The following is a 12,776-nucleotide window of genomic DNA, read 5'->3' as shown; positions in this document are numbered from 1 at the left end:
ATCAACTTATTTGCTTTAAGACTTAAAGAACAATTCCCCATTCTCCTACTTAAATATCTTTTACTTAGCAGAAATTCAAGTCTTCAGTAATTCTCTACTAAGTAGTTTAACAGCAGCACTCAACCTTGGAACAAAAGTGAATATTCCTTGGGAGGAAGATGAGCCAAGCTGACAGGTAACTAGGAGTAGAGTTTTCAAGAGGCTGATAAAGCTCATCAGCATTCCATAAGATTGTTAGCTTTGGACTTCATTCATTGTATATACAAGACGAACTTTTTTCCTGAACATAACTTATCAGTACAGGTTATAGTCAAGATCTTTGCTAGAGTAATGCAAGCTCCTGTTAAGTTATGAGCCTTACAATACATTGGCTGTGGTCCAACAAAACCACGCATAGCTTCGGGGCTCTGGCTGTTAGGCACAGCCACATAACAGAAAGCAGCAAGCCACTCCGCTGATTCAAATTTGTTCAAAACATAGTGATGGAATAACTCTACCCCAGCAAGCTTGTGTGACCAGGCCACCCATCCCGCACCTGCATGGAAGCCAGCTCACACCTGCATTCCCTGCTCTGAGTCATGCAGCAGAACTGCAAGTGTGTGCTGACACATGGTCCAGATGCAAATTCAAATTGCTGTGGTCTGATAGCAGCTCGGATGAAAAATAGGTGATCCCAGCCTTCAAGGCTGTTCAAAACTGAGTGGAAAATGATTACACAAAGGTAGGGAGATCTGTCACCTGCCTGACTCTTACCAGTCTTCTAAAAAATGGGTTGCAGCTGTCCAATAAATTGATTGAACTCAAAGTTATAATTCATGTATTCTGGAGGTAGTTGCAGAGTAGAAAATATTTAACCAAACTGACAAGACACATATACAGAACTACAGAAGCCTAAACATGACATTTAAGGTCAACACAGTGCCCAAAGTCACGTGGCCACAGCAAAAAAAACCCTACAGCTATACGTTAGCTTCTATCCAAGCTTCTCCTACATCACTAAGCATATAACAGAGCCATGAAGAATTTATTATCCCCACCTCTACTCCCCAAATACTTGGCTGTAGGTTGTGCCAAGTAGCACGGTGGTTTGTAGCAGGCACAGAGTGTCCTTTAGATGCTAGGACAAGGCATCACAAATTTCCTATTATGTAAAGAGAAGACCATATTCAGGTCCTCAGGAGTGAAAAAAGACCAGCACACATTATCCAAACTAAAGCACTGTGCTGCTATGAAAGCCATTCCTGAATGCTCTGGAAACAATCCCAGTTTCAAAGGAACTGAGTGCTGCTCAAATAAAGCTGAGGGCCAAGTGCTGTTTTCTTATGTGAGTTCAATCAGTAAAAGAAAGTACCATGCCTTTGCAGAACAGAATTTAAATTTAGTGTGTATATGGGGGGAGGGTGGTCTCCAAAACCAAACTAACTAGTTTCTGACTTAGGTAGCTGGAAGGTGTTAACGTCTGGGCTTTCAAAGAACCTTCTCACAGGAAGTAATATTTGAAATTTAAGTGGAATCTATCAGATCCCAACAGACCAGTCAAAGTTACAACGTATATGGTTTTTTTAACACATCTTACTCTGATCCTTCAGAGGAGTGGTTATCCTTCTGTCAAGCCCTGAGCAAGAACAAACACCACCTACAGCACTGACTGTCCTGCCTGGGGACATCGTTCCCTCTTGGTTGAGCAGGTGACTCTGGGGACAGGTCTCATTTGAGCATTGCTCGAGCCAGCCAAGTCTGAAGCCACAGTCTATGCTGGGCAGAAATGAACTCTGCTCCTCCACTCCCAGCTGAACTAGATCACTGTGTATTTATTCAACCCATATATTTATTCCAACTTCAAGTTGCATACACAAAGCAGTTTTGCTATAACTATACTCCTGCAGGCAAACAAAATGTTGTTTATTGATATATGGAAAGCAGGAGGGGGACTAAATAGTTAAGGATAGTTACTTTGTACAGTTTTAACAGGGAAGCAAAATACAAAAGGCGAGAGCAGCCTCTTCTGCGCATCATATGGAAGATGGGATCTGAAAAGGTGAACAAGCAGCAGTTTAACTAGAAGACTCAAACATATACAAAACAGTTACATCTCCAGTTTCCTTGTATTACAGTCAAGGGTTACCATAAACTTTACTGTAATAAACACTAAACTTTCATACCAAGGGTAATAGGGAAAAAGCCCCAAGACTAACAAAGTACTGAAAGGCTTTCAGCTGAGATGTCTATTTGTCATCCATGTACATATACAAGAATAGGGGAAACTTTTAGACTTGAGGCTGAAACTGTCCTTTTCTGGACAACTTCACATTTTTGAGCAAGATTTAGCTTCTTTTCTAGCCTTTTAAACAGCTTTAATTGAAATGGCTTGTCTGCTGGCTTTATCTTCATAAGTGGGAGACTAGTCAATTCTGAGAGTTGCGTTGACTTCACTAGCCACTTTGCTCCAGTTTACCTGCTAATAACTTTCATCAGTGTCAGGCAAAGCTCAGGGTGTGGATTCCAGGTTCCCTGACAGGTGTGACAATTTTTCCCTTCTGTGGCACGAGTGAGTAACATTTAAGATGCGCTAACGTTTCATTCCTTTTCACAATTTGGCCAGTTAGTGTTTTCCAGGAATTGTAATTACTCTACAGGAGGCCCACCTCTTGACAGGGAAGTTATTTGTGCTAAGCTGTTAGGACTGATGAGAAGCAGGCATCTGAGAATGCTGTACAATCCATCTGCAAGGGGATGCACAAAGACAAAAGACTTAATTTCTATTCTGTTTGGACATCACTGAAATTTAGTTTGACAGCTTCCTAATCTGGCAGGAGGAGAGTATTGCCATGCATTTGTATCGCTCTTTTGGCAGTGTTACTATGCATTCAATAGCCCGAGTCTAAAAATGGACCATATACAGAGATAAAATACTGGGTTGGTTTTTTTTTAAAGATTCTTAATACATAAGCAAATGAAAGTCACTGCTACACAGCAAGATTATAATTTTTTTAAACCCTGGCAAGTCCCACGCAGTAAGTCTCTGGAAACTTGTGACTTTTACAGAAAACTAGCTACAAAAAATAGTTTGAAGAAAGCCTCAAGTTACAGTATGACTCACCGCCATGGAAAATACTTTTCACTGGAAAACATACAAATTCTTGTTCTAGTTGAGAATTCTCTTTCCTTGCCACACCCCAAGAAGTTAAACAGTATGCTAAGAGAGACTTTCTTTTTCTATGCACAAGACCTTCTATATGAGGAAGTGTTTTCATTTTAATTTTGTTTCATTAGTGGTCAGTGTAAAGAGAAGGCTTTATCATCACATTGCAGTGTCTATGCTTTTAAAACTTCTTTTTTATGATCTGCATTTTAGAGATATTCTACTTCACCCAGCTACCTCTTGCACTGAGCCTACCAATTGTTTTGGCCAAAGTAAAATTTGCTCATGATTTAAGCCTAGCTTCTTAGACAGATGCTATGGATTAATTTTCACTTTTCCAAATGGAGGTAGCAAAGCACTTGAAACACAGTATTTTTTAAATAAATGTCAAAGCAGTAATTATCAGTAAGACTGTATTTTGGACTCTATAATAATAGCAGTCAGTTACCATTTTAATCAGCAGGTTTGTAGTAAGGAGTGTACTAACAGGCACGTAACAAAGATCTTGATTTCAAAGAAAACTGGCTATACATCCTAATAGATTTTATGTTGTACAGATTTCAGTATGTTCTGTGATGTTCAGTGTGTTTATTATGCTTCCTTAGAAACCATGGTGTACAGAACCACCAACTTTTCAAGATGATTACTGCCTTTCTAGTATGCCTAAAAATCTACATTTAGGGAAGTTAGTGTAATTATTTCCTGATCTTCTAGTGCAGTGATCTTAAATGGTAGTATCTATATATGACCTCACCACTAATGAGCATGAAGTATTCAAAGACAAGTCTCAAAACTAAACAGTTGCCATAGTAACAGTTCAGAGCAAAACACTTGGTAAACTACTCCTCCTGCACTAAATATCTTGCAAATCTTAGCAAGTCTCTCAAGTTCCCCAGAACCTGCAACAGATTTGCATCTCAGCCTGAATCATTAATATCTAACCAAGGTTTTTGTCCTGCTTTGACTTTGGTGTTTTCTTCTAGTTGTGGTCATCTTTTGAACTTTGAAACTAATTTGGGTCCTTTACAGATGACAATTCTTGTTAAGATAGTGCATTTGTTCTGCTCACCTCTATTTGCAAAATGCTTGTTCATCAGAACAAGTGTTCCAGGGCAGCAGCTATCCTACACTATCCATACGGCACTCAGCAAAACAGATTTCATCATCTCCTTTGAAAGTTTTTAGGACTGTCTACAGCCATATTAATGTCCGAGTTAGCAACACTGGATTCTGCAGTCGGTCTGTGGGTTAACAGCTTGCCTGACCCTGTCCAAAGGCTGACATTACATCAAGAGTCTAAAGGAGCTTCAGTAAAGATGCCCACCTTGTTCAAACTATTCAGTAAAATCCTGAAACAGAATCCATAAATCAGCTCCAGCATTTATTGCAATGCCTTAGTTCCTTAATGTTTAAACTCCGGATTATGTATGACATTTTCATTTAGACGAAGTTTGGGAAGTAAACAAGTGAGACTGTGATTATACTACTATCAAACTCTGTGTAATCATTGACACCTAACACAGTAGGAACAGACCTTCCAAGCAATTCTTAGGCTCTTTCAGAACAAGTACCTTTTTCAAAATCCAGAAAAACAATTCAGCCTTCCCTAGAATGAAACTGCTTAGCCTTATTTAACCATTTGGAAAGTGCGGTAAACAGCACAATGACAAATTTGTAATTATTGAAGACGAAGAAATTCCAGACAAACCTAACAAAGCAAGATGAGTAATTCAGCGCTGGAAAACAAGAACATCGTACACCAATCAGCAACAAGAACTACTCATTCCTAAATTCAATTCACTAACTGCCAAGAGAGGAGATAAAAATATTTATCTCTTCCCACACAGCATTAGCCAGCTATAACCTGGGGCAGGAAAGAGATTCCCCTATGGACACATCCCACCATTCTGATTTAACCACAAGTATCTATTCAGTGACCATAAGGTACTCAACCAGACAGAATACTTCAGTATACCACTTCTTGTATACTTTTAATAAGCTGCACTTATGCTTGAAATATACTTAAACATATACACATATACATTTATTTCATTCCATGCAGAGAAAAGCCAAGAATATTCTCTATTAAAAAATAATGTGGTACATCAGTAAGACCTTGTGTTTTAAATATAAATACGGCAAATTTAGTATACCACCAGGCAAGCACATATTACCTGAATTTATGCACTTAGAATATGGCTATGAAGTAGTGTCTCACCTATAGAACTACCTCAACCCTACCTAAAGGATTAGGTTGCTCATTAAATTGCACTCAACACTGTAGTAACAAGGACTGATACAGAGAGATGCAGTAACACTATTTCCAAGTAGATATTAATACCATGTGCATGGGTGTGTGCAGAGGGCGGAAATAACACACAAGTTGGCCCTGGCTAGTCCAAATGCCATAGGAGCCACAAAACAATAAGCCACCCCAGTGCCGACATGAAGCAGGCAAATTCCATGCTCTTCCTAAGAGTTTATTTCCTAACAAGATGGAGCTGTTGCAATTCATGCAACAAAGAATACCTGCTAGGATGACCCAGAGAACAGGAGGGAGACTATCACACAAGAGATTCCCCTCCTCACCCCCTCCAACACATGTTTATCCAGAAAGCCCAATGCTGAGAGAGGTATGATCTCTCTATAAATAGACAAGGAGCCAACAGTAGCAAGGCAAAACAACTATTTAAGATCAAGGACAAAGCTGGCTACTGCACAAACGGTATGAGCTGATTATATGAAAAAGCTGAGACTGAAAAGATTCATAGCCAGAAGAACAAGGCATAGCCTCCTACAAGAGTATCAGAGGTGAAAACACAAAACTGATAGAGTTTACTGAGAACTGCAACTAGTTTATTAAAGGACAGCAAAAGCGCAGGGCACCCATTCCTTGTCCTTTTTTTTTTTTCAATTTGCAATTTAAATATATATCCACTGTTGTACCAATTGTAAAGTTAGGTAAGCTACAATAAGAGGACAGAAACCTCTGAAAATAAGGCACTCATAAGCTTTAGCTATAACACTGCAAGTGTTGTTATCGCAGTTAGGCTAACTACCTTTTTTGCTGTAGAACTCTCATTCCTTTGAAGTTAGATCAGTTTCTATGCTTTATTTCAGGTTACAGACGGTCTATGTTATAGTTCCATCTGTTGCATGGTCCCTAGGGTACATTTCCATGTCTTACCCTCAAAGACCCCTGGGCCAAAGACACGACCTCAGAACTTTCATGCATGCATGACTTAAAAACGCAAAGCCACCAATACAACCCCAGGATAAAGAGAGCTCTGCTGAAGTGAAGATACCTTATAGCACTACTTCTTACTTCCCCCACTTACAAAGGGGAATAAAAAATGTCACGATAGCCAAGACAGCACATAGGGTTGTACTGGTCCAACTCTTGCATGTAAAGCTTTTTCTTTTGCAAGTAAGGTTACCATCATGATGAATGCATACTGTTTTAGACAAGATGATGTGTACAACAGAGGCTATTTGGTGACTGGGCACCGAGATTACCATCAGCCTTAGACCTCTGCAACTGGAAAACTGCGGCAAGGGTAGCATGAATATATGTCACCTTATGCGGTACGAAACTCATTAACATGAACTCATAAGTCAAGTGAGAAGGATAAATCCCGATAGGCAGAAGAAAAGCAGCCAAAACCAGAAGATAGGAAAGTTTTGTAGTGCAGATAGCTCCTTCCACTAACCAGCCAAGGCAGCACCACACAGGAAATCAGATTCATTCACCTCCAAGTCAACTGAGCAAATAAAGTAAGAATCATCTGTCTTTATATACAGATAGTGAACTTCGAAGTAACGTATGACAAAGTTTTTCAAAATTCCTATGTAAGTGAAAGTTAGACTAAATCTAGTCTGGAACTAAAGATGGTTTTAAAGCCTTTCTGAACTGAGGAAGCAGTTGAGACTTGGTTAAGGCAATTTGGGTGAGCATAAACAAAAGGTTAGGCTGTTTCCCAGCTCTGATTAATTTGGTTTCATTGATAACAGACCTGTTGGACAGTCGGTTAACATGAAACGGCTTTAAAAAGTTTTAAAACCACTTAATAGCTTTATCCCTGCAGTAAATGCTGCTTAACAAACATGGAATCATTCCCATACTACTAAGCAGGTAGGAACGCAACAAGCTTATTCTATTTTCTGAAACTGACCTATTAATGAAAACAGCCATCAGCAACCACATGAAAAGCAGTTTAACCAGTTTTACACCTTTCATAGAACCTGATAACATTATTTACAAAGATTCATTATTTTAAGTAGGAGCTGCCAGAGTGCTTTTCAACAAAGTCATTTGTATTCAGCCATCTCATTTCCTGTACCCTATTTGGTTTGTTTTAGTTTTTTAGGCAGCTGTCAGTGCAGTGAACAAGAGCAGCTGTGGTTTCCTGTTAGTACTGGCCACTAGCACGCAACTCACCACATAAGCAAAGGAAAGAGTGATCTGACCCACAGCATTACTTCAGCTACCACGCAGCATCAGTCCAGTCGTATAAATACTAAGTTTGGATCGTAAGCAACTTGAGTTCCAACACACAAGAAAACTGCTTATCTCCATGTTCTCAATGGGATGAGGAGGCATCTAACTAAATTTTCTTTTCCAGCAACCAGTTACATTGCAGAAAATGGAGTCTTTGAAACCTGGACTTGCGTGCTGGACATACTGCAAGGCCTACCACTTAAATGGGTATATTCATTACTGTTCTGTAAAGATTCCTAAAGCACAGAAGAGAAGCACACCAAAAGGAAAAGAATCACCACCTTCTCGAGTTGCAAAGGTTTGCAACCCCCAAAGTAGAATTAAGGATTAATTTCTACAACAATTAAACAGGTAAGCACGACAAGATGCAACAAGAAATGTTATTTCTAGGTTCTCTCAATGAGGTGGAAAAACCCCACAAGTTATAAACTGAAAAGAAAGCATGTTTCAGTACCTAGTGCCAGTTTTCCTGAAAAGCACTTCTCTTGACCCAATGAAGAAATCACCTGCACTACTGTGTAGTGACAACTGTGTCTAACACAACCAAGTTAACTTGTGCTTTTACACCTGTTTTGGGGGGAGAGAGGAGAATAGGATAAGCCATTAAATAACTTCTTGGTTTTACTAACTATGCTTTAGATTGTTAGAGCTAGGGTATTAAGAGCATTGTACTTCTTGAATAGAAGTATGACAGTCAACTTTCCCACCAAGCTGTAGAAGTTTGCCTATGCAAAAAATGTAAGACTGATCTTGAATTTGCCCTCATCCAGCCCAACCCATGCGGTCTGCTGTTCCATTTCTGTATCAGGCCATAGCTATCCATCCACTCAGGAACCTTATTTTCAAAGCAGGCTTCTTCCGGCATTCACTCCACTGAGTTATTTCTACTTGCAGGCAACAGAGAAGCCAGCAGTGAAGGAGGTACAGAAGGGCTACTAGTCAAGGAATTGCTGCGTTTCTACCGGCAGGTACTATCTGCATGCACATGTGAGTTTTAAACTTGCTTTGTAAAGATCAACCTTGCATTAAGAAGTCTGGCACTTTCCAGATTTGGGCTGGACTACCAAGCAGGGGTTGAGGTTTCACCCTAGAAGAGAATGAGCAGGCAAAGAAATTGAAGATGACGTCTGTGACAGAAGGAACATAATCTAACTGCTATAATGTTAAGCTACAAACATTTAGTAGAAACAGAAGGTGCTGCTAAAGTGCAGATAATTCAAATGTTTATTTAGTCTGTTTCCTCAAGTAATTCAGCTGTCTCCAGGTTTAGAGCATTTAAATCAGGACTTTACATTTGATTTACAGTACAAATTCTTCATTAGTTCATGGTTAGATCTGTAAATGACTTTATAAACAAAAAGGTATATAGAAGTAACATACAATCACTAATGACGTATTTTGGTATGGACGTACAAAAAGAAATGAGGAACAAAATTAAAGGAAGACAGCCTTTAAAAGACCTAAAAACATTTTTTCCTGCATTCCATACTTGAATCTTAAAGTGCACTTTGATCATTTCTCTAATCTGCACACAGAACAGTATTTAATATTCTCTAAACAGCACCTCTTATCCTTCAGCTTCTGTAAACCTCAAGAAATACAAGAGATGAGCTTTTAAAGTACAATGCTCCTTAAAAGAATGACAGAGATGACAAAGCATCCCTACTTGCTAGCGACTACCTAGCAGTAACTAAACGCTTTCTTAGCACCAAATACACATCCTTAAAAAAAAAAATTAGTATAGGGAACCTTATTTTATTGAACTTTACTTTTCAGTAAGTGCAAAGTTAAAGTTCACAATTCTGCATCTGAAAAGATCTGGAAGCTGTGTTCTTCCTACTGCTCTGCAGGCCTTCCAGATGCCAACTCACCCTTTCTTTTAAAAGATGGCCTTATGTCCCTTGCTGTTTCTTGCTCGTGTGAATTACTTGCATCGGACTCTGGGCTCCACAGTGTGTGGGACACTCACTTCAGCAAGTTTTCCCATTTCATACTATTATGGAGTTTGAGTAGTATTTCACTGGGCTTTGTGGTTTTTTTTCCTGTGGAATCTACCAGGATTCTAGTTCCAAAAGCACTTTTAAAAGCTGAAGTTGTTGGTGCCTTCCGAGTAGATCAAATGTACCATAAATGCATAAATCTTTACTACTCCTTTTCTTTGCAGTTTAAGTAAAATGTTCTACCTCCTCCCACCTTTTTTTTCATAGCAGGTTTCAAGCAGTCAATCTACACTTGTCATGCATCCCATTTAAGTTTACTGCAAAGCCAGATCTGTCATCTGATAGTGAGCAAATTCCTAGAGAGCATTAGAAGGTGAAATCCATTTATGATCACGATGCTGAAAAGAATGGAAAGGAAATATCATTTGCAATTCCTTCCCTAAATCCACGGAGGCGGGGGGAGTGGCACATGAAGAAAAGGACAAACTACTGAGACTTCGTATTTTCTTTAGCTGTCATTTCCAACTGCCTTGAAATGTAAAGTTGTTAACTTTCCACAGATGCTCCAATGTTTGCCCCAATGTCAGTGCAGACAGGCATAACAAATGCTACTGTAAATCAAGAAACTCTGTTGAGGATTTAGAAATGTAGGTATCAGAACAGAAGGTAATCAATCACCCAATTGGTGTTTTTTGTTCATATGCAGAGTATTTTATAATTCTTTGCTGTGAAAACATTAATTCCTTCAGTTCTGAGCAATACTAATGTGAAATATTAGAAGTCATCATACATTAAATACTATCTTGTTACTTCATTTGCCACTGATCTGTATTTTGTTATGCAAGCGGGGGATCTTACGAGTAACAGGCTGTACAGAAAAGGACTTTTTGTAAGCAGCAGCAAAAGGTAACCCAACCTAAGCAGTGAGAAAACAGCAGTGTAATAACCATTGGTGTTTTAAAGGAAATTATAGCAATGGCAGAGAAACAGTAGCTACACACAGAGTAAGCTTCAGCCATACCCAACTTCAGCTACAACTAAGTCTGTTGCCGGTAACTCTTGTTCCAAGTCATCACCAGAAGTTGAGTTAGCCTCTTTTGGGTAAGAATTAAGCATGTTGCAGGACACTCACCACATGTTTGATTTTGAAAAGTTAGAAACCACATTAACAGGACAGACTATTTGTGCTGCAAAGAGAAAAATCCCCATGTCATATATACACACCAGCTGAACTGATTATCAGGAACACATTTACCTAAGAACACCCTTCCTACTCTATTCTCGAAGTCAGAGGTCTTCATTGGTAAGAAATCACAGAGAAAACCTTGCTTTCTGCAACCATCATTATTTACCATAAAGCTGGTCTACACTGAAGAAAAAGAAATGTATTTACAGACTATAGAAGCTCTGGTTTGAGACACAGTCCTGAAATGTTCTCCAATACTTAACTGTCCACAAAGATCAGAGCTCCTGAATAAGTTATGCTGAAGGACATCTGTATTTGTTTTTCAAGGAAACGCCATCTACCCTGGACTAAAAGGGAGTTTAATTCCTCTGAGATCAGAGCTGATCCCACATGAGCTCAGCTCTGCTCAGCTCCAGTGGGATTCACCCTCCTGGTCCCTTTGCACAGGCATGCCGTTGGCCTCACCTATGCCAAGTCAGCTTCCCTAGAAAAATCACTTTTGGGTCTTCCTGTGTATCCAGCCAGTTAACTGGGAAAACTTGTTATTTTTCTCTACTGACGTTTTCTGCGCGAGCACTCGGGTTTCGCAAACGCAGCAGGCAGCGTGTAAATGGATGGCTTCTCCAGCTCCCGGCCCAAGAGCAGACACTTCAAGCATGGAGTTTCCACATGTTTTCCAATAAACACTACCGAGGTTTGAGTCACACCGAGTAACTACACGGGCTGCCCTCGCACCCTTCGCCTCGCCTGATGCCGCCAGACCAGCGGTGTCTGCAGCGAAGGCCACGCAACCGGCTGCCGTGAGACCTCGCACCTAGGCTAACCAGGAGGTCACTCCTGGGGAGCCCGGGCAGCAGATCACTGAAGGGCTGCGTAAGAACTGCTCTGCCCCTGCCTTCCCGTCAGATGTCAGATACCGCAGGTGACAGAGGGCGGCTGCTGCCTGTCCTCGCCGGAACGGCTGTTAACGGCTGCTGGCCGGGCGGGCAGCGGGGAGCCAAGCGTCTTCCCCTGCCCGGTACCTCAGGGAGCAGGGCGCGGGCAGCGCCCGCCCCGCGGCGGGAGAGTGACTGCTGGGCAGGGGAAGGGCAGGGCAGGGTAGGGGCGCTGCGGGCCCGGCCGCACGGCCCTCCGCGGGCCCGGGCACCGGGTGGGGGGCGGGGGGGGCAGCGGGTCTCACCTCCCTTGCAGGGGGTGCGGTGCTGGCTGTGCTGCGCCCGGTAGCCCTCGATCACCTCCCACTCGCCGTTGTCGCGCTTGATGGGGAAGGAGACGCTGAGCACATGGTTGCAGGGCTTGATGATGCGGAGGATGCCGCGGACGCGGTGGCGCCGGTCCTCCATGCTCTCGCGGGTGCGCAGCCCCTCCACCAGCTTGTCCTCCACGATGCTGGCGCCGCGGTCGAAGAACCCCTCCACCATCTTGAAGAAGTTGGGGTCGTCCTCCTTCTTCGCCGCCTCGCAGTAGTGCCGCCGCGGGCACCGGCCCCCACCCCATGCCGCCGCCGCCGCTGCCCCCCGGCTGCCGCTGCCGGCCCGCCCGGCTCCGCGCCCGCCAGCACCGAGCCGGCGGCCAGGCGGGACGCCAGCAGCTCCCCCAAGTAGCGGTACATGGCGGCGGCCGCCGGCGCTTCCGCTACGCGCGCAGACGCGAGGAGCGGGACGGCGGTGGCGGATCGCGGCGCGGCGCTGCTGCCACAACAGGCGCGGGGCGCCGCCGCCGCCGCCTTTAAACGGCCTCGGGGTGGGGGAGGGGGGCGGGGGGCAGAGGGGGCGCGGGGGGGGGGGGGCGCGGGGGGACGACAGGAACACGCCGCGCCTCCCGACTGCGCCTGCGCCCCCTTCCCCTCCGCCCCGCCCCCGGCGGGATTCGCGGAGGGGAAGGGGGCGCGGCGCGCGGGAGTCTCGCTATGGGCGGGACGGAGGGGGTGTGGCGAGCATGCGCGCTGGGGGCGCTGCGCGGCCCCACCCCACCCGACCCGCGGCCCCCCTCTTTACGAGGCTGCTGCTG

The 12,776-nt window shown here is 43.1% G+C and overlaps 1 protein-coding gene across 1 annotated transcript in view; it reads right to left on the bottom strand.

Moving 5' to 3' along the window:
• The window catches only part of GLUD1 (glutamate dehydrogenase 1), a 31,018-nt gene extending 18,604 nt beyond the window's left edge, over positions 1–12,414 (bottom strand). Inside the window, 2 exon segments of the mRNA XM_050898827.1 lie at positions 11,947–12,291; positions 12,294–12,414. Coding sequence (XP_050754784.1) covers positions 11,947–12,291; positions 12,294–12,378 — 430 coding nt within the window. The 5' untranslated portion in view covers positions 12,379–12,414.
• Positions 12,415–12,776: the final 362 nt, after the last annotated feature.

The sequence above is a fragment of the Gymnogyps californianus genome, chromosome 6 (genome assembly GCF_018139145.2).
Source record: "Gymnogyps californianus isolate 813 chromosome 6, ASM1813914v2, whole genome shotgun sequence".
Lineage (NCBI taxonomy): Eukaryota > Metazoa > Chordata > Aves > Accipitriformes > Cathartidae > Gymnogyps > Gymnogyps californianus.
The sequence above is the reverse complement of the archived record's forward strand: the minus strand, read 5'-3'. Positions and strand labels throughout refer to the sequence as shown.